Source organism: Aquila chrysaetos, chromosome 5 (genome assembly GCF_900496995.4).
Source record: "Aquila chrysaetos chrysaetos chromosome 5, bAquChr1.4, whole genome shotgun sequence".
In the NCBI taxonomy this organism is placed as follows: Eukaryota; Metazoa; Chordata; class Aves; order Accipitriformes; family Accipitridae; genus Aquila; species Aquila chrysaetos.
The window spans coordinates 24729578-24752562 of record NC_044008.1 but is presented as its reverse complement, the minus strand read 5'-3'; the positions used below and the strand labels follow the sequence as shown (position 1 = coordinate 24752562).

The 22985-nt window shown below is 37.8% G+C and overlaps 1 protein-coding gene across 3 annotated transcripts in view; it reads right to left on the bottom strand.

The window, feature by feature from the left end:
• Positions 1–22985, bottom strand: part of WASL (WASP like actin nucleation promoting factor) — a 53526-nt gene that overhangs the window by 5599 nt on the left and 24942 nt on the right. The window contains exons 2-10 of one of the 3 annotated variants that reach the window (XM_041123254.1): positions 20498–20632; positions 19142–19228; positions 18504–18600; positions 13434–13457; positions 8293–8461; positions 4745–4787; positions 4206–4359; positions 3367–3384; positions 420–940 (exon numbers count right to left, since the gene is read on the bottom strand). In XM_041123254.1, coding sequence (XP_040979188.1) covers positions 420–940; positions 3367–3384; positions 4206–4359; positions 4745–4787; positions 8293–8461; positions 13434–13457; positions 18504–18600; positions 19142–19228; positions 20498–20632 — 1248 coding nt within the window. Of the gene's footprint in view, positions 1–419; positions 941–3366; positions 3385–4205; positions 4360–4744; positions 4788–8292; positions 8462–10640; positions 11161–13433; positions 13458–18503; positions 18601–19141; positions 19229–20497; positions 20633–22985 lie in introns of those variants that run through there. The other 2 variants (XM_030016158.2, XM_041123255.1) reach the window with 2 other exon arrangements.

Genomic DNA, 22985 nt, shown 5'->3' with positions numbered 1-22985 from the left:
AAAAAAAAAAAAAAAAATCTAGTGTTTGCCTTCCACTGCTGTTACTGCAGAACTCATCCCCTGCAGTTGTTTAGATGATTTTACTGAAGTATTCAGGAGACCATCAGTCTTTCATAGTTCTTGCAAACATTCTTTACAGCCACAGTTTGTGGTATCATCATTGTAGCATTTATGCTTAAAGCTCTACTGAAAAGTGAGCAGCGAGTTTGAAAGAAGGATAATTTCATGCACCAATACTCACCTACAGCAAATATGCGTTCTAAGCATTTTCTCAGTACTACCGTTTAAAGCATCACTTCAAAAAACCCTAAAAGTTACGATCCAGCCCAAACCAGAGCCACAGTTTACGGTTCACACCGCAATACTGCGGCCATCTGCGCGTCCCCAGGGAACACAGGCGAGAAGCAGCTTCTACTCACGGATTTCAGCTGTATACCCTGTCGTATCTGGTCTAACAGTGCATCTCTTCCTGAGCAGGACACTGGTCGACTGTTCTGTTCTACTTTCTTTAACTGAGCCCCCTCTCTGATTTGATCCAAGAGCGCTGCTTTGTTTCCCGCAGGAACCGGAAGCTGGTGCTCAGCCTCTGACGGAAGGCCTGGTGGCGGAGGCGGACCAGGAGGGGGCGGAGGCGGAGGAGGCGGTGGAGGAACAGACGACCCACTCGTGGGTGGCGGTGGAGGAGGAGGAGGGCCGGAGGGCGCGGACGAGGAATGCACCGGCGGCGGCGGAGGATACATCCTGTTTGGGGGAGGCGGGGGCACCGCTGCACCAGGCCGAGATGGCGGCGGGGGTGGAGGTGCCGCCGTGGGAGCTCTGGAAGGAGGTGGCGGTGGTGCCCCTCGGCCCCTAGCAGGGGGGGGAGGAGGGCCCGAGCTATGGGGAGGTGGTGGTGGCGGTGGCGGGGGTCCTCCTCTGCACGGTGGGGGCGGAGGTGGAGCTGAAACGAAGCAAAACAATTTACAGTTACTTGCTACTCAACACCCGTAAGTCTTTCAGAGACTAGCAGAAAGAGGAAAAAGGCTTCGCCTTGCCTTTTGCAAGGATCTCTGTGCCTGTGCAAATTCTACCAATTCTGGATGAAGCTGACTATGGCTGAACGTAAGCTACGCTTATAGGACCGCAAACCAAGTCGAACATAGCCCCTACGTCTGTGGTGTATTTTGTAGAAGAATCAACACTGCAAGAAGCAGGTGCGGTACATAAAAAGATTACTAAAGTCGCAAAACAAGCTTGGTCATTAATTTTGGTTTGGTCTTATGGTAGTAATTTTCTTCATAATCCGAGTGTATTTTAAGTCAGTGTTTCAATTTCTCATGACAAAATGCAGAAAAAATTTCAAAAGAATCCTCTAAAATTTTGTTGAGCTAGGGCAGAAGGCAAGAGGAAGAGGTTTTAGAAAATACACTTAAAGTGAAACACAGAATTTCCACTTCATAAACTATCCATTATTTAGGGAATTACAGAGGCAAATATTTTTTGAAGTAACATCTTCTAGTAACAAAAAAAACCCTACTAATGCATTATGATGCAACATAAAGTGACTCTTAATCCCTTTTACTAAAAATTAGTTCCAACAGTATCTTTATGGCCGGGACTGTAGAAAGGAAACAACTTCAGGGCTACCTCAACACACAGGATCATTTCTATATGAAGTGGCCTTGAAATGTACTTGCTCTGCTAATGGCATTTTAAATAGCACCGTTTCATTTCCGCTTCCATTAAGCATCTAATGGCTTATGGTACTTTAGGTTGTGTGGTTGTTGCACGTAACTACTTAACGATCCAGGTGCCGTCATACAACTAAGAAAATTCACATTTGATTTCATATGCTTTGATAACAAAAAAGGTATTACACTCAAGAAGATACTTCTTTACCTCTTCGATTATGTCCTTCCTGTTACATGCTGAGAAAGCAGGCTGTCTGCACTAGAATACAGAGGGCATATCCCTAAAAAAGGGATTTTGAGGAAGCAGGAGACACTAGTGCCTCAGTGCCTCCTTCCCTGCTCATCTTAGAGAAACATACCCCTCCTAAAATTGCATGTTACGTTCTTAATTTCCACAAACCGCTGGTTTTTTCCATCCCTTCGAAAGAACAACATGGGAAGAATCTCCTCTCAAACTTCATGTATCTTCCAAGAGATATACTGCCAACACTCCTGATTTTAAAAAATCCCACCACTTTTTGGCTGACATGACTGTAGTTTTCTTTTTGGCCATTGGAGGCCAGTATTTTCAAATATAACTTACTCAAAAAGCACTACAGACAGTTTTTCTGTATTACTAGAAAGATACACAACATGGTCATGGTCCAGACTCTTTAGTGTCTGTGCATTTTGAACACAAGGTTTAAGTTTTCTTGTGGGGAAGAGGTTTATCTGCATCATATCTAGAGAAATAAGCCACATCCAATCTGTGGAAACGGAGTTCAGGAGTTTTTATAAGGTGTCATGGTTTAACCCCAGCCAGCAACTCAATTGAAGTGAAATGAGGCAGGAGGAGGAGCAAGGAGGGAGCACCATTACCTCATCCTCTCTCCCTTCTCCCCCAAACAGATGGTACAAGCAAAAGCAAGAAAACAATTTAGTTTTTTATAAATGCACATTCATCTGTACATCACTATTAACAAAAAAAAGTTTTTAAAATCTTCTATTGATGGCATTGTCACTAAAAAAAGCAACCAACAGTACCAAAACTAGGGAAAGGGCAGGAAAAACAGCAAAGTAACTTCTGTCTGAGCAGAACGATGTGTCTGCAACTCTCTAGTCAGCATCCTAGCAGGGTGAATACGTAAGCACAGAAATTCTTGCAATAAACACAGAAAAATGTGTTTCAGTTGAGAAAGAACACTTCAAACAGCAGTAAAGCCTACACATCAAGTAACATAATTGTGGATAAACCCACTGGAATATTTTATCTACCTCTATCAAAAAGCACAGAGGTAGATTATTATCATGCACGTTAAAGATGAGGCAGCTTTTCTTTCAATTGCATACATGCAAGTGGCCGTAACGTGAAGTTAACACATACATAATAGAAAAATAGGCATTTTTAAAAGTATTTTAAACTAGTCATAAGACTCCAATGCAAGTCTTCTCAATCCAATTTTATGGTCAGCAGTCTGGGATCAACAACTCTGTAAACGTTTAAACAGAGTTAAGATTATATAGCGAAACTGACAGATTTCTTACTGAGAAAAAAAATCATAACTGAAATTGTTTGCAATTTAACTAAGAAGTTTGACTATAATTTTTAGTATTGCAGTCAAACAAATGTGGACTAAGGTTTCTTGTCTAGGAAAGAAATCACACAGCAGCATGAATACTTTGAAGCATATGCTTAGATGCCAGCTCAAATACATACCGCTCCACCGCGGGGGACCTAAGAAATAAATGTAACAAGTCATTGTACCCTGAATGTGTATCTCTTCAGTCACTCGAACAATTTACTCACTAGTTTCAAACTGCTATAATTTCAATGGCATTTATATCCCGTTTCTCTTGAGAAGTGTTCTAGGCAAATTTTTGAAAGTTTGACACTGGCAGTGTAATTTTCAGACTGACTTGTTATGTTCCACTAGATAATGCATTAGGTGAGATCACATTTACATGTTAGGCAGGAAATAGCTTATTTGAGAATCTTCTTGTGGCAGAAGCCTGCTCAAAACTAGCACTTTTAACTTTAAAATAGAAAAAAAAAAACCTTTAAAAAAATTCATATAAAATTTGCAGGTCTCTAGCTGCTGCAAGGCTCATTACACAGTGCTGCCAGGGTAAATGGGCACCATACGTACACCCGTCAGCCAGCTATGTACTACTACCATAACTGACAACAGCAGTACGGCTTCTAAGATTTTAATTATCTGTAAGATTGAGGTTATAAATAAGCAACATACACAGTCTGAAAAACCTGTATCGAACATACTGCATAACTCTGCAGTCAGACTAAGCGTTACTGGTAAGTACTTAACTGACATAGATAAGATCCTTATTCTTTTAGGGAACAAGTTCTCTCATGGGTCATGCATGAACATTTTTACATAGTGTATGGTGTACAGAAACATTATGAAATCCAGTGCAACTGCAGTGACATGAAGTCCAGAGAAGAGAATCAAAAATTGTTCATCATCAACAGCTTCTACTCTAATCCTTAAGGCAAAGAACGCCCTGCTAATTTTTACATTGAAATAAAACTAATCCCACCTTGTCTGCGCAGTTCATTTTTAACAGCTTCCACACCTCCTGTTTTTTCAATGAAATCATATATGACCTTTGAAGTTTCTTTGTCTTTTAGTTGAGCCTCTGAAATTCCACACATATCAAACAGGTTTTTCAGTTCTGGGTCTAAGTTGTTCACCTGCAAGTCAGATACGTTAGTTTTAAGTAGCTTGAAACAGAAGAATTTTTAAAAATATCATTTGTATTGGGAAAAAAACACAAACCATGTAGGTAATAGGAATAGCAAAGCCAAGTACATGTCTCTGGGTTGACGTTTCAGTCAGAAAGGACTATTTCAGGAGAGGTAAGTAGAAAGGTTTGCATCTTTTCCCCTCAATCCCGGATCCCTCCTATTCCCTTCTACTCCAACATCTATGTTTGCATCATATTATAAAAATCACAATTTATAACTATTTTGATGTACAGTGAACTTTTTATTTAATGCTAGTCTTCATAACTTACAGGAAAAAGCCTCAAAAGCTTTTAACCATTCAGTGTCTTGAATAACTTATTAAATTACTTACATCAAAACCTGTGTTTGGATCCCAACCAACATGTCCAATGTGTCTAAAAAAGCAAAAAAGTCCATTTAATCAGCATAAAAAGGACCTTGTTAACTAACGTAACAGGACACCAAGATAACTGGAGATTACTACCAGCTTCTGCCTCCACTCTCATTAAGATACTAAGCAATTCTTACTCCTCAGCGTACCGTACTTAAGAACAGAATAGTAAAACTTTCTTTACTCCCACTTTTTGTCTTGCGTCAGAAAGACCAAGTGGGGAAGTAATTTCCCCCCTTAGGTTATGGTCTGTGGCAAAACATAAAGGCTCCATGCCACCCTGTGGTGCACACGGATGGTGATGGAAGGACTACACAGAGATCAAGGGAGGAGTTTAGCCTTTATATGGTAACTGGACTTCAAGCTACTGCCAAAGTCTTCAGCATCATGTAGCTGGAAAATCTCCTCCTCCCCCTCATCACTGTTTGTTCTCTCATCACGCTTCTCCCATTCACTTCTTCAAAGAAAAGTCAGGACTGTTTTCAGTTGCCAACTTCCTAAGCTTCTAGTAGCCATTTCACGTGGCTACTGAAGTATTATTTTATGTGATACTATAATCAGCTGAAAAGGCAGAAGAGTTTGTGCCCCTCCAAGCTACTTCATCCAACTGCTGTTGGCTGTAGAAGACAGAACCATAAAGTTACAAGCACTCCATGTTTTGGATTTCTTTTTGCCAATGGCCAGTTCTAGAAACTCAGAGTCTTCAGGAAGTCCAACTCAGGGTTTTAAAAATATCAGGTGAGCTATTAGTATCTGACACAGTTTAGCCTAAGCTTGTCAAATTACAAGGACTGTTTCACTGTCCTTATACAGTGCCTAGTGCAATAGACCTTGTATTCTTGCTTGGGTCTGTCAGTACCACCAACAGCACAAGTTTTCTTAATGAGAATACTGAAGCTCAATGATCAATTTTGGTTTTGGTGTAACTATGATTAGTCAACTACTTAGTTTGAGGGTCAAGAAGAAAAGTAAAAGATCTGGTTTAAAATGACATTATGCTACAGAAAAGGCAAAAAAGGAAATGCCCATTTTGCCTAAATATTTAAATGCCTTTCACTACCAAAACATGGAATGATTTATTGATTACAGAATTCTGGATGTTAAGCTACAGCTTGCTTCACATAAATTAGACATGCATTTCCTAATACATAGTCTCATATCCGATTGTAATGTATTAACTGGCATATGTAAATTGATAGAAATTTACCAGCCAATACAATCTTACCCACATTTCTGCATATCTGTGCAACTCAGGATGCTCTTTTAAGAGGCTGTGAGCATACAACTTGGAGCTTAGTGCACTTAATTGATATTAAAGTTTATATGGAGTACTGTTAACATTATTTCTCATTTATTTTTCATCCCTCAGAGTAAAGTAAGTTACTTGTACACACTAACTGTAACATATTTGTTTTCAGAGGTCTTTTCAATGAAAATGCATACTTACCAGGTAACTGCAACTCTTATGTTACTTAAAAGAATATATACAGCAGTAAGTTATACTAATGTTAAGTAGAGTTTGATTTTTGTTTTGCTCAGAACACTAAGTCCACATCTGTCTAACAGAAGGCATTTAAAAGTTTTATCTACTGATTGCAACTTTGATCTGGCATAAACAAACAGTAACAATGTTGCTCTTCAGCAGTATCACAGCTCAAGTTATATACAAGTTACCCTACTGGCATATTTGCCTAACAATACCAAACACCAGTTCTCTTATGTTTGTACAAAACCAGCAGTTAAAGTATCTTACACAGTAAGATGACACATGGCCGCACTCTACAGGAAACTTAACTAGACCTTAAGCCGAACAAAATAGACTTTCCATCTTCTTTTGCAAAGGTTCACCACTTACAATTTAATGTTACATTTAATGACACTAGAACGTATCTTCTGTTTGAACTTCATTAAGTATTTAATCATCTTATTCTCAGCTTTTCTAGGTCAGAACCTGGTAGACATTATAAACAAAGTTTCAAATTCATTTTATATCTATCCTGCTGCACAACCCCTTCCACAAATTCAGATCAGAGGTAAGACACATTAATGCAGATCATCATTTGCAATTTTGTCAGTGTATGCTGAAATCTCCATCAGTAGAGCTTCAACAGTGACCAGCTACCAATCACACTTCAATTTTCTTCATTTCACTCTTCCCTCTTTTCTGCATTTTACAGTTTAAGTGATACTGATACTCAGATGAGGAAGAACATGGCTGATGTCTGATTTGTGTAAGCACAGTCTGGCTAAGGAAGCATTTTAGCCCATCTCTCCTTTTACTTTCTGTCCACTATCCCGTTCTACAGAGCACTCCTTCAAAACACTGTGCAGTGGCATTACTTTAACTGGTAATACCAGCATTACTTTTATGGAGTTTTATTCTGGGAAAGTACATCAGTGGAAGTGATGCAAAATAATGGTTCAAAAGAACAAGACATTCACTTGGCATGTAAACCTCACACTGGTTTTCCAATACTTCATAGAAATTAACATTTCCTGTAACTAATTCAAGCTCTTTAAATTCCTGTTGCTTTAGCAAATAAAGTACACTTATTTTTAAAGGCAGAAGATTAAAATCATAGAATCGTAGAATGGTTTGGGTTGGAAGGGACCTTAAAGATCATCTAGTTCCAACCCCCCTGCCATGGGCAGGGACACCTTCCACTAGACCAGGTTGCTCAAAGCCCCATCCAACCCAGCCCTGAACACTTCTAAGGGATGGGGGGACATCCACAACTTCTCTGGGCAACCTGTTTCAGTGTCTCATCACCCTCACAGTGAAGAACTTCTTCCTTACATCCAATCTAAATCTACCCAAATACCAAATTATAGTTCAGGAAAACAATAGTTAATTCAGTAAAGTGACCAAAACCAAGTTTCATGAAAGTGAAGCTTAAAATGATACATCATAACTATCCTAAGAGATTGAAGATACTTAAGAAACAGTATTAGAAAAAACCTAACCCATTCCTAAGAGGTGTATACATGCACACTGTACTTTCATCACAAGATATGGGTACTAGCTGACATATCAGAATAAGTATGTTTGTAAACAGAAAGCCAGAGATAAAAATATCGCTATGTCATTTCTGCTGTTATGACAAGTCAGGACCTGCATGTATATTTTGCATGACAAAGCACTGCTAAGCAGGCACAGTTGTGAGAATAATAGTGTTAAGAGCTGACCATTGAGGCTGAATATGAGTCTGCACTGAGATGACTACTTCAATAAGGCATCTCTATGCAACTAAGTTGTTTTCTAAGCTATTTTAGGATAGCAAGTTACTTTTTGTTTACAGCTGCAGTAAACCCCTCACCTGTGTATAAGCTAACTTGCTTTTAAACCCTCCAGCATTCCAGCTAGCATTCACTGTAGTTCAGGTTACACACAACAGTCACACGTTCAAGTCTTGAGCATGTGCAAGTATAATTGACACAAACCCCGCCCCCCAACCCAATAAAAAACCCCACCCACCAAAACCCAAACCCAGATTAAAAAAAGTCCTTACTGGAAATTAGATGGCGTTCCAATATCTGCCTTTGTCAATCTTCTCTTTTTAGTTTTTCCTTTCTTCTTTTCTTTGGTATATGAAATATTATTGACTTGTGGAGTATAAAATCTGTTTGTTGTAATTTCTGGGTTTTTGATATCAACAGTTGCCATTGGTAGATTTGGGCCTGTAAAGGTAAAGTACAAGATTTCTACTTTTGTGTTTCAACATAGCCATATTTAACCCACAAACTTTTGAGTGGTAAAATACTTGCACTGTAGCCACAGCTCTACATGCCATATGCATCCGGCTGGGTTCTGGACATCAGATACATAGACCAAGTTATTTGCCAAAGGAAAGAAAAAAAAAAGTTGCTAGAGCAGAGCAATGGCAGAAAAATTTTCTAAACTAGAATTTGTTTTTTTGCAAATTTGGCAAAGAAAGTCTTTTTAAACTGAAGAGTTTTCATGTGCACAGAACACGTGGAATGAGGCACATTAAAGCACAGCATAGCTACAATGCTAGACAACATCAAAGAAGTAAGCGCCATAAACAGTAACACCCAGCACACCATTACCTTTGCAGCACAATAAACCGATCTTAAAGGAGAGGGAACCTTTACTTAATAAGCCCCAAGTGGGAATGCTTTCTGCCACTGCACACAGAACCTGAACATCACAACAACTTCGGAAGGCTGCTCTGGACACACTATTGTCTTCAAATATAGGACAATATCTATGGCACTATTCAGGATTTCTTATGTCTTACTCTTTGACAGGTTTGCAAAATAATTGAAGTCCCAGATAAGAAACAGAGCTTGAAGAGTAATGACAGTAAAAACAGCACCAGAAATACAAATTAAACACTCAAATTATGAATTATGTTCTCAAACCTCGTTCTTCATTATAAACAATTCTGAATTATTACTCTAGTTACTTAAAATGCATCTGAATTATACTACTACCAATTTTAGCATTTTAGTACTATGTTACTCATGTCATACTAACAAATAAAAATACCTAGCATGTTTTCCATGCAGGTTTTTTAGCTTTGACAGAAGATAACTCGACATAAGCAAGTGATAGTAGTATTTATATACTAAGAGGCAATTTGTGCATTTTATATATATACACACACGTATGTATACACACATACACATATTTTAACTACAAAACAGACAAGTAATTTCAGTTTTGGAAGAATAAGATTAAGCAGTCAATTTAAGACCAGTTTGGCCAGAAATAGTTTGAAAACATCCTCTACTTGGCTATGAGTTACTACCCAATGGCTAGCAAATCAATTAAAATAAGACTCATGCATACAGTCTTACTGGGCAGATGATAAAAAAGTCTAATTAGACTTTGATAAATCTGAACCTTATCTTGACACTATTTTTTATAACTGCATTCTGTATGGATAATTCAAAGCTCTCTAAGCATTCTGAAAGGACCAACAAAAGGACCAACAAACAAGCCTTAGGTTTCACAGTCCAAAGTCCAAATCAGAAAGGAGAAGCAGACAATACAATTGATAACACAGCTGACATTCTTAGTTTAGCACCTCAGTGGGAAGCACTTAGTACTGGCCAGAACAAGAAACAAGAACAGAGACACGACACTGGGCTAGACAAAACTCATCTAAAAACATGTGACAACTCCTATGTTCCTGTAGGAGTCTTAAATGATAAGATTTAAAATTGCATTGAAGCTACAGGAAGGAGAGTTTCTAAAGTGTTTTCTGCTAAGCAGAAATGCTTTATCTAGAGATGTTATGACCTAGACAACTGTCCTTTGAGAATACCAAAGCACAAACTGACCACATACAACTATGCAAAACAACTTGGATTGTTAAAGTTCCACTTAAAGTTAGCATTAAATTCACTAATCATCAAATATTATCAACCCAAAACATAACAAGTGGAGTTAAGTAAAATCTTCAGGATGAATTGAAAATTACAGTCTTAATTTTATTAGATACAAAACCAAAACCACTGTAGGAGTTCATTTTCACTTTAATCATCTATTATATTTTCTCTATTATATTCTCTCTATTTTCACCTATTATATTGATATTTGTAGTTTCAACAGCTGTACTGATGTTCAAAAAGAAACACGTACCTTTGCAATGCTAGGAAGAGCATGATATTCTTTTCACAACTCCTAACAGTCCTTGAAAATGCACCTTTTTGCATGTAAAATCCTGAACTAACCATACATGGTTTTAGCCATGTAAAGCAGCAGCCATTTGCAAACTGAAGTTTTATTCAGCTGAGCTCAAATTAAGGATTGATAGCCTGATTCCTTCATACTAATAATATTCATACAAGAGATCACAGTAAACTCTTAAAAGATGAAAATTTTTCTTACCGTCAGGTTTAGACCTTAGATGTCCACGAGGAATAAAAGAACCTTGGAAAGAATTGTACTCTTCTAGAACTGCCATATTTATATCCAGTAAAATTTTCCCCATCATAAGACATGCACCTTCCCCATCAGGTGTAGATAGCTCAATAAATGAAGATGACAGAGGCATATAGAGCTCATCATTAGGAAGCACCTGACAGTACAGTGGCCTTAAGCATCCACTGTTATCAAGATCTGCGACATCTCCAGAAGGGGCTCCAGAAAATGTAGTACAGAACATTTTGAAATGTTAATTCTACGAAATTCTCTGTGTTCTATTTAGAACCTCTCTAGGCATCTGTCCCAGACTACAGACAGCGCTACAATAAATGCAAGCTGTAGTAGTTAACAGCTGAAACAAAATTCTGCCACATGGTTCTTAAAGATTTCCTCAAAATCTAATTCTCTGACAAATCCTTGTTTCATCCAGAACTTCACCAAGAGGTCAGTTCAACTACAATAACTCTTCTTTATTTGCATAAAGAGACCTAGCTATTACAAATGAGTGGAACATAAATCCCAGGAAATTACAGACTAATACATTTTACATAACTGTTAATGCCAATTTGATTTTAATCCTGCAATTCTACAAAAAAAAAAAAATCTTTAATCTGTACCATTGAAAACGTCATATGAAGAGACAGAATGCTTTTTCCATGCAGCTTCAATATATGCAGAAAATCCAGACAAACAAGCCCCACTAGAACAAAATTCCCCACAGTATTTCAAGCATGGATCATGTGAGTACAGAAGTGTGACTGTTCTTGTTTTTCAATTTTAAAGGTAATTATGCATTGATACTCAGTAAAAAAAAAACAGGTGTTCCTTTTTTTTCCCCAATAGACTTTCACTGCATATGGAGAGTAAACCAAAAACCAGCTGATATTACAACAGTTTTTTCCCAGTTACCTGCTGATAGTATGTATCTGCTCTGGTCTGAGTTCCAAATGCTGAAATGCAGAGGCTATAACCCATGCCCCGAGTATGTCTCACCTGTGACTACAGAGGGCATGAACACACCTAACTTTCTGCCAGCAGAGAAGCCAGGCATTACAGAATTTGACAGAATCAGAAAAGGCAGACAGACAGGTCGTGAAAGAGTACATGGACTCCCAGTGAAACAGTTTACTAAAAAAGCAGAGATGCTCAGAGCTTTGACTAGGGATTATAAACCTAAAACATTGGGCAAAGGTACGTATTCCACAGAATATTCAGGATAAAGGCATGGGATCAGTGAACACAAGTTTAGTATGCGGTATTTTTCTCAAAAAAATGTTGTTGCCTGAGGTATTACAGGATTAATTATAAGAGTATTTTAAGCACAAAAGTTTTTGCAGAGTTAGTTCTCTTAAATCTTATTCCAATCACAGACAGTGAACTAGACAAACAAATTGTTTGTGTTACTGTTGGTAACATTTACAGTAGAGACAAAGGCTAAATTTTTTTGTGGTAGGTGGCACTACACAGTCACCCTTAATTCCCAACTGCTCTGCAGACATTGCTATCAGGGATGCGCTGCTTAGGTGAGCAGAAGCAAATGTCACTCAAGAGGCAGAACAGTTAAAACCTTCTGAAAGCTCAGAAAAGCTAGTAACGTGATCATGGATGGTATTACTATGATTGTTTGAAAACTAAACAACCCAGTCCCAGTTGAAGGAATCAATACTCAAAATGCCTGGCCTAAACTGATGATTGCCTGAACTTCCTCAAAACTTAACATTTATGAAAAAGGAAGAGTAATTTTTTGAGAAGTATGCCACATGAGAGAGGCTTTATTTGGATATAAAAGACATCAGTAGTTCCCATAATTCAGGATTAGTTAAGGATTATCTATTTTGGTAAGCTACCGAGACACTTAGATGTCTTGTTCAGTACAAATTTAAGACTACCTCCTCAGGCCATAAGGGGACCTCAGATGATCAGTTGACTATACCCTTGCTTAATCAGCAAACTAACAAATACAGTGATATGACCTACGATCTGGATCACCAACAGAAATATCACAGGAGAAATCACTTTTTAACTTCAGCGTGAATTCAGAACTACAAAGACTCCAAACTTGATATTCTTTGATGTGCATTTTTCACTTGATTTTAGAATAGATGGTAAAAAATTTTTGGATCAAATTGAAACATAGTTTTGACTCCTTCCATCAACTTAATGAGAGGATCTCCTGAGGAACATGTATCTTCATGCCAGTGAGATGTATTCCCGAGAGGCAAACAGATTCAAATAATCCTTCTTCATGCAAACAGAGGTTTAATATTGACAAACATATGACCAAAAGGCTACGTTACACAGTTAGCCAGATACACCGAAATTGAAATTTTATGGATGTTTTAGGAAATCTGTCATCATTATGCCTGCCTGTAGACAAACAGGCTAACTTTTAATTTCAGCAAGGTTCTGTATAGCGATCCTATCTATATATGCACATTCTGAAGATCAAGCAGCAAATGCAAGGTACAAAGTTTTCTTCTCCATTTAAGCTGAAGGGCCTCTGTCCTATTTGCAACAAAACATGCTCCTCCAAAAACATTCTTTATAAATGCCAGCTAAGCCACAAATCATTCAGGCTACAACTAAACAAATACCAAAGAACAGAAACAAAATAAGTACACCAACCTCCAGAATAAGAGTTTACTGCTTTTGCCACCACATGACTATCCTGAATAAGTCCAAAACAAAGGTATACATACACAGTAAATGACAGCAGAAGGAAAAAATAAAAGGCAGTGATTCATGCAAAAAGCTTACCATTTGGTGGGTCTCGTCTTTTTTCTGTTGAAAAAGAAAAAGAGCTATTTATTCATAGGTATCACAGGAAAAATTCATTCTAAGTTTTAGTTTCTAGTGAAGCTTTCAATGACCTTGAACCAAACTTAAGAATTTATTAATATCCTTAAAGCCTACTTGTTGTGCAGTTGAAACAAAGCATTACAGAATAATAAACCCCCAATCTTAGATAATAAGCACTGATTTCAAGTGAGCAAACCAAGTAGGAGCATAAAGAAATAGCTACTGAGTTGGTTTCACACATTTGACTCCAAAGTAAGGTGAAATATTCAAAAAGCAGCTGTTTTGGTACAGAAAGATTTTTGAAGCATTATGCTTTCTGATTTCCAGTGAATGAGGCTGTTCTTTCATTTTTATTTGAAATATAATTAGCACTTTTATACAGCATTGTTCTCTCACAGAACCTAAAATGTATAATAATTATTTTTGGTTTTATGCAAAGAAAATAGGACACAGAGGCAAGACACTTCATCTATGTTATCCAACAGGTAAATGAACAATATGGAACAGAACCAGAATCTCCTTAGTAGTAATCTCATATTCTAGTCACAAAGCTAAACTGTTTCACAAACCATGAAGAATTTGGCTTGATGATTTAAAATGTAGTTGTAAACATTTCACACCTCAGTACACTCAGCCTATAATAGTAAATTCTCCTTTAAAGGTGGTTTCCCTCACTTACTATTAATTCCTATCCACCACAAATAACATTTACCTACCCTGCAATCGTCCTTCAAAACCCCCAGTACACAGCTATGCTATCTGTATACCTACACACACACACACATAAGAATTTTGGATTTAGTGGTACCCATATGGGCAAGCAGTTTGTCATCTCACCACACCTAAAAACATCCCTCCCTTTCAGATCTGGAGTATCTGAAATCTAACAGGGGCTCCCAAGACTTTTGTAATAAGAATCTGTAACAGACATTTCACTTTTCAGCAAGTCCCAGAAAAACTGCTAACCTACTACATTTTCTCCAGACACAAACATAAGGGGAAGAGAGAAGGTGCCTCCACAGGTGGTGTTGACCTTGTCCTAACAATATTTAAAAAAAATCTACAATCCTAAGTGTGCAAGGCAAGTCAGCCTCATATTAGTCAGCTGATCTTCAGGTAGGAATAAAGAAGCTGTCAAGGTCATCAAACCTTCAGAGGAAGGTGACCAAAACCCCTTGAGGATCAACCTTTGCTGAGCAAGCCTTCTAAAGACAGACAGCTGCCTCTTAGCTCACAGCAGGTTAGTTTTAGGCACAGAGGTGGAGAACCTCTGGAAGGGTGCCTCAGCAAAAGGTATCAGATCTGATGGGGGTGGGGGGAAGGCTTTTTTTTTTCCCCCAAATACTGTGCTTTCTCTTCCTAGAATATTCAGTTTAAGAAACCACTCATGTTGTACTGAAAAAGAAAAAAAAAAACAACCTCCCCCAAACCAACACACCAAACTCAACTTTTGGAACATAATTAAGTTTTATCCAACAACTCAGAGACAGCAAAGGAGAGTGCAGGACTGATTGCAAGTCATTTGGCACAGGATGGGAAGCTGGCAAAAGCAGGAGGTATTCATAGGAAGTGTGAAGTGGCCTTATGCCAAATCATGGGAATCCATTACAATTTTCATTAGAAGAAACAGTTCAAGAGATAAGATAGTGGAACACAAAGCAAGACATTTTAAACACTTCCTGTAATTTTTGCTGGGTATATAAAAGATTAATTTGCGGCCCAAAGATACTAGCTGTTTTTCTATGGTTCCCACTGCTGACTAGGAAATATGAACTCCTGTTCTGAAGTGCAGATGACCTGACTGGAGAGTGGCATATTTCTCCTTTTTTGAAGATGCAAGATGCCCAAAGATCCAAAAGAGATCAACTTCACCAGCTGCCTGTGTCCAAGAAACACAGCTCCCTTCAATAAGTATTCCTGGAAACAAGAATGATCTCTGCTGAGACTTGAATCCAATGCAAGCTGAGCACTTCAGAGATGCCCTTGTCTCCCAGGCAGCAAAAACAAAAGCTGTGACCAAAGACGCAAAAAAAAAAAGAATGCTCTCCATATTAAGTATCCAGCTTGAAGCTTATGAAGTGCGTTAGCAAAGGCATGAGGAGCTAAAAGCTTGTGGAGGAAAAAGGCAGCTTCAGAGAGGACTAACGGAGCTCCCACCCATGAGCTACAAGCTGTCCAATAAAAATTGGTCAAGAAGCCTCCTACTTCAGAAAGGCAGTTAAGAACAAGGCTCTGTTCTACACATCTCTGTTGCCCTTTTATGGCTGAGTGCTCAGCGCCCAGCATGTGGAGAGGACACTCGTGTGTGTACACACATTAACATTTCTGAGGCAAGATAATAAAAACTAATGGTACCTACATGAAAGAACACCCCAAGTGAGAATGTACTACACTGACGAGCACTGAGAGGAGAAACAGTGTGTTCACCCTCCTTCACAGGGGAATTATTTGGGATCCGTTTAAGAAGTAAATGGACAGATTATTTAAATAAGTCCACCAGAGAAAATAACTAATTATAGTCATTTCTTCCTAACCTAAGTTTAAGGACCTAATTGACTTAAAAAAAAAAAATACATCAGAATTTAGCTAGATGAAAACCAGCCTGATATTAAAAAGATTTAGACAACACATCGATAATTCTTTCTCTGCCTTTCTCCCTCATTCTCTTCTCTGTTAGATATTTTGTACATTTGCAAGCTTTTGTAGATTCTCTATTTGGAGCCAAACTTTCACCTCTCTGGACTTCCAGATGCACTTACTCAGGAGTTGTCTCTATAATGGAGTGCATTTCATGCCAAGTGAGGAAGAGCAGAATGCTGTTGCCTCTTCTTGCAGCTGTGAGAATGTTTTGTGTACTAGTCTCAGCACCAAGACACAGTTTTGTGAGCCAGAACTGCTGTTCTTGCTACCTTCCAACAACATAAGCTTTCCATAAGACTCCTGGAAAAGTCTCCTAGCAAGCCCTGAATGGTATAATAGGCTGCTAAGTGATCCCATAGAGTACTCATTTCAGTTGAAAGCATGTCAGGTGGCATCGCTATGAAATGAAACATTTTGGAAAGCATGGGAGTAAAAAACACATTAAAACAGAAAAGCATCAAAACTACCAGACTATTACCTCTGTGTTTGAGAAGTTAAGATGCATTAGAATACACACACACAATTTGTATATAAACAATATACAACTTTTGTATATAATACAATTTATATATAAATCTATCTATAAATTAATATGTTTTATATAAGCATTTTTAATATATTTTTTATATATATAAGTAAATCAGCTTTGACTAGGGCAAGTGCAAAGCCTGTTATTTTAGAAGCACATTTAGATACAGTTGCATCAATGACACACAGAACTCCATCTAGTGGCTTGACTAAGGAATCTCAGGATTGTTTTCAATTCTTGTTTTGCAGCTCTTAAGAAAAAAAGCTTAGGAGTTTTTTGGGCTTGTTTTGTTTGGTTGTTGGTTATTTTTTTTTAATTAAAGTAGTCTTCAAGTTGTAAGTGTTTGGGGAGGGGGAGTTGTTTGTTAGAAGCCAATGTATGGTGTAAGCTCATCCTACAACATGAGTTTGAGCACACATACGAAGATACTAGCTCAAAGAGTAAACAAGAAAAACTTACATGGTCCTGTGAAGAAAAACTCTATGTGGAAGGACAGAGGTGAACCTCTGTCCTGTGAACAGGAGGTTTAACTGAACCACTGTTTTCAAACAAAGTTTACTATGGCCCATTATGCAAACATATTTCCTCCTAAATCATATCTGTGCACTGTACCACTGTGTTTTAGACACACAGTAGTGAAACTTCAGAACAGGAGATAGAATCATAGAATCATTTAGGTTGGAAAAAGACCTTTAAGATCATCAAGTCCAACTGCAATGTATGTCTGATAATATTCAAGCTATGCAAGCTGATGCAAGATTACTTCTACACAAGTATGAGAAACATTATTAATGCCACTTCTTAATGACCCCACTTCTTCTCATGAAGCCCTATGAACTTACTCTAATTCTGAGCAGAGGGAATCTTAAAGAAGCCATTTAAGGTTCTCGAACAAATGCTCTGCACCTGAGTCACCATACCTGAATGAAATCCAAGTGAATACATATAGCTCATGTAGGTTCCCAAGAACACTTGCAGGGATGGCACTCCAAGATGAGGGCTTCCTCCCTTTACATTAGTCTACACTGCATTGCTAGTGCAATTCAATTCCAGAACGGACTACAAAAATGCATCCTGTAGCTTGGACACAAGTCCGCGCTATGGCTTACAGCAAGCCTGAGCACATCCATGTGTTCCCAGCCTGTGTTTTATGTCACTTTATTCTTCACGGACATATGGCTGTCAGACAGGCAAGTTGTTTATGGGCTCCCTGGAAAAGGACCAAGACAAAATCTGTAGGAAGCCCGAGCTCCCTTTAAAACACTGACCATGTTCCTAAGGCATCTTGCAGCTAGCAAAAAGCATGCTGTGCTTCAGACTGTCCTGTGCTGCTAAGGACAGTATAGGCACATTATGTCTTCACTAGTTTTGAATAAAAGATATTTCCTCTACTAAATGCTGGATCAATGCCAAAAATTCATTCACATGAACTACTGAACATACCAGATGGTAAAATCTTTGTTACAACCCACTTGGGCTGAATTTAAACAAATCAGTTATAAACAGCCCAGAGCTAAAAGAGGGTTTAGTCAAATGTGAAAACAGCTTACAGAAAGATTTCTAGTTTTCCCACTGACAGCTTACCATTTTTGCTTCCTCCTGATCTATATTTTCAAACAGCACAACCTTGGAGTCTTAGCTTACAAGGAAACTTACAGCAAGGAGCACCAAGTTAAGTTATTTCAGAAAAATATTATTTTTGCACAATACAGAAAAGAAGCACTCTTTAATAACACAATTACTTCTAAATATAAATATGGCAGTAGTGCCTCCAGTAGCTTTCAGACATAGAAGTAGCTTCCTGCTCCCCCCGAAACAACATAAACAAGCCTGAATTTAAGATTAATTTGAATATTTACCAGATTTTCTCTGCCGTCGTCCAAGTAAATCTGTTACTGTTTTGCGGAATAGTTTAGCTTCTTCTTCATTAGCAAAATTAAGACCAACTTGACATGTCTGAAAAACATTAATATTCCCCCACCCATGACTAAGAAAATGTTTCAAAGGCTTTCTTAAATGTCTTCTTACACCTTCTGAAGGTATAATCAGAAAAAAATCATCACTGCAAATTTAGAACCAAGTCTTAGTGAAACATTCTATCTTAGGAATATCTGTCTACTATTCAAGTTTCTAGGGATCATGGCTAACAAATTTGAGCAAAACCTTGTAGCTTGAAATCAAACGGGGGAGATGAAAATTTGTGCTTTAAGAATATATGATACTTCATAAACATCATCTGCAAGCCAAAATGTAATTTCATTAAAGGGAGTTGAAAAAGAACTGCATTTTATGCTTCTGTCCTATTGATCAAGTCTTCTAGTTGAAATACAAAAAAACCCTTTTATAAATAAGCTTAAAAAGTTTCAAGGAAAACAGGTAATATTGTACTTTCATAAATAATTTACTGAATTAAATAAAAACCTCAGTTATATTGAAAGAAGCTACTGTTCAAATAAAAGGCATTTTAAAATTGGTATTCAAAGACATTGAGACTCACATCTCCAGCAAAGGTATGAAAATATCCTCTAGGACTATTATATACAAAGTTATTGTACAGCTCCTGCTCCCACAATAATTTCCCATCCTGAAAAGAAGAAAAAAAAAAAAAAAATTTTTTTGAAAAACTGAGACAAATTGCAGAGTTTAACTTCTTTCACAATAGAACCTATTAAGAATCAGAGGCTGCATGGTGTTAAGCATCTACCTTGCTATTAACCCAACAAATGAGCTCAATCAAAATCAAAATATATTGGAACTCACAGAAGAGCTGTGGAAGGCTATTCCATCAGGTCACTGTGTTCTGTTCAAGTTCCTGGATGTTTTCAAAAAACATCCTTCAAGTTCTACAATCCTGCAATAGTGATACTAGGAGCAGTAATAGTGACCAGTGATAGGAATACAGTGATAACAGCAATAGCAATAAAGAGGACTTCCAGTCTCCTGTTATTATCTCAGGTTTGACTTGAAAACAGTTAACTTAAAGGGAACAAAAATCTCACCTTTTTAAGAAGTTTTATATATTTAAATGGCATTATAGTTCAGCACCCAAGGAATAGGTTTCTCACTAAGTCTAATAGTCAAGTGACCAAATCACACAGTCAAATGCAAGTGCCAGCTGGCAATCCTGAACAAATCTGAGAGACTTCAAGCACTGAACGCTGACAGATAATGAGTTGTTCCTGACTGCAGAGATAATGGGAAGCTTTCCAAAGCCTCAGCAAAGTCAGTAGGACTTACACTTCTCAGTATCATTTTTGTTATGAACACACATCTTGGACACATCATTTCTTAGTTCCCCCTGTCTTGAATGAAATATTATCATATCATATATCTTAGACAAAGATATTCAGTATGAATGTATATATGTTATGGAGGGGAAAAAAAAAAAACCCAGACAACTTCTTTGTCCTGCAGTTTTCACATGCATCAACACACTAATCAGAAAGATTGTTTCCACCCATACAGAAGACAGCATCTATTTTGTTAATACCATCCAAAGCAATGACATCCGCTACAATTTTGACAGCTATCTGTATCAGTGACAGGATACTAACTTTCACTAGTTTGACTAATCAGATCTGTAGAAGACAGCTTCTGTGAGCTGTAAGAAAATTGTATGATATTTATTTCGTCCATAAAAGCAGACATCTATGAAATAATTTAAATTTAGAATACCTGAGAAAGTTGCACTTGCCTATTAATAAGCACTGTAATCGCACCACTTAAAGCACAACCATTTACTTGAGAATTTCTATGAATTTGTAGCTACAACAACCTATGTTCATTCAATTAAAAATGGAGAATGAACATAGCCAAGCTTAAAGAGTCTGAAAAAGAAAAAAAAGATGCTTACCTTAATGTCAAATATTCTGATAAAGTATGACCTCTGCGGATTGTCCTTTACAAGGCAAGCTACACCACAGCATTTCTTTGACCACATGGCATTGCGATCTGCTGCATATATTTGAACAACTGCTGAAGACATCGTCTAAAAAGAAAAGGTAGCTATTACTTTTAAGGTAAAAATCACAAATTCTACATTTCATCTTTTATCAAAGCATCTCTTAATTTTGTTCCTTGTTCTAGGCAGCAACTTGGATGATTTCCCTGGTGGTAACACAGTAAAATTCAAATGACCCCAAATCACTTCTACACAAGATTTAGACAGCTTAAGAACCCAATTGAACTTTTTGTTCTTGCTCATAAAAATCAGCAAAGAGACTTTGCCTGTAAGAGGCAGACCAGTAACTATGGTGGTCACACAGAGAAGCCCTACTGTGCAACTAAATTTCTTCCTGTTCAGCACTTCAAACTGCATAGAAATACAATACTCAGGCTAGAACTGTAAATTACACAGTGCCTGGAAACACTCCCGGGTACTGGAATGCAACTGTCCACATTGCTTAATTGTTCAAATGGTCTCTGGCATGATTTTAGCCTATGCCAACTAACAAACTCCTAAAATTCTTGGGCATGGTTTGAGAATTCACATGAGCTAGGCTCATTCCCAGTTGGCAGCTTGAAATTGTCCCATTTTCAAATTCAGAGATTTTAATAAGAGATGACGATTATTCCACACCACATTGTTTCAGTCACTGGCATCGTTCCTTAGCATATTTTCTAGTATATAAGTGTCTTACCTTAAGAGTCCTATGAGGGAATGAAAATTGGAGACTTTAAGGAATATTTAGCAGCCAAGTCATAAGGACATAAAGCTTCAAGGCTCTATAATGGGACAAACCAGAGGCTATCTAGCCCAGGATCTACTCTCCAACAGCACCAGATGCCCAGGTAAGAATATAGGAGTACTCCATTACACTATGGGAGTATACTCCCAGCAACTGGCAGGTTGGAGCTCACAGCTCCCCTGAGCCAGCATACGTGTTTTACAGCACATGTAGGATTTTTCCTTTGTGAATTTATCTAATCACTCTTCAGACCCTTGTGAACTTCTGGGCATTACAACACTGGGCAGGACTGTATTTCATAGTTCACTTATGCACTTTGTGAATAGTTAGCTAATTTTATCTAAAAGTTTGCCACCTGCTAGTTTCAGTTGACTGTCCCTCCTGTCCTCCTGTTCTTACACTAGGAGATGGTGTTAACGGTTTCATAGCTGCCTCTCCATGCTGCACATGCTTTTATAGATATTCGTCACACTTCTTTGTCTTGTAAGTTCTCTGCTGTTTAGGAAGTGATACTAGTTTTAAGTCATTCTTGTACCAAGAAACAAAAATATTGTTCTACACTTTAATTAGCCTTGTCAATCTCACATGGATCTCACCTAGTCCTACTACATCCTTCTTTGATTGGGGATGAGACTTACGCTGTATGAAGAGAGTTTGTTAGCCTTTGGAACACAGGTCACAATAATATTGTTTTCTGTTTTGTTCTCTGTTTCTTTCCCTGTAAACCAAAGAGTTTTATGTCCCTTTTCACTACGGAACATTAAGCAGATGTTTTCATCTATCTGTTATAGTTCCAAGCCCCTTCTGGAGGGATCATATCTAGTCTGAACAATTGGCTCCATATTAGGTTTTCCCCACCCGCTCTAGAAGCTTTACTGTGCCTTCATCAACACTACTTGCCAAAACAGTTGACATCTAGAATGCAGGCATGTCCTGTTGCATTGTAAGGTTATCTACTAAGTATCAGTATCACCCATGTAACACTTTTCAACTGCTTTAAAATAACCAAAAGAATAACCTAAGTTTCAGGGGATTTTTTTAATCGAAAAACCTTCCGATTTTGTTAAAATAGAGTCAAAGTAATATAGCCAGACTGACAGCTACTCCTTGGAGAAGCTTTATAACCTTTGCCCAAGAACTGTGATGTAACTTTTGCCAGTCAAGATATAATTCTGTTCCTCTTTGCAACCACCTCTTCACAAGTTGTCAGATTGACTACTAATCTTTCTGGTAACCTACAGAAAAAGCATGACTGATTGATGAAAAGAAAGCTTTGCATTTGCCTCCTCAAATGCTCGACAACTAAGTGTAGAGTAAAACTTCTTTCCCTATAACCTAAGGAGTAATATGAATAATTTAATCATAACTGGACTTGTCAGATGAGTAAAAAGGGACCCTTGTATTAGCCATACTACCAGAATGAAACAGTTAGCTGACATTAAGTTGCAGGTATAGGAGATGCCATTTTTCTCTTTATGTTGCAACAGGCAAAGACTTAATATGGGGCACAGATGGCCGTGTTTTGTTCAACACTTCTGCTAACAGCCTTTTCTCTCATTTTTCCAATATCATCTCATTGTTAAACTGATAATAATTGTAGACACAAGACAACAAAGAGCAGCACAGGTGGGCCATTCTACAGTCATAATGAAG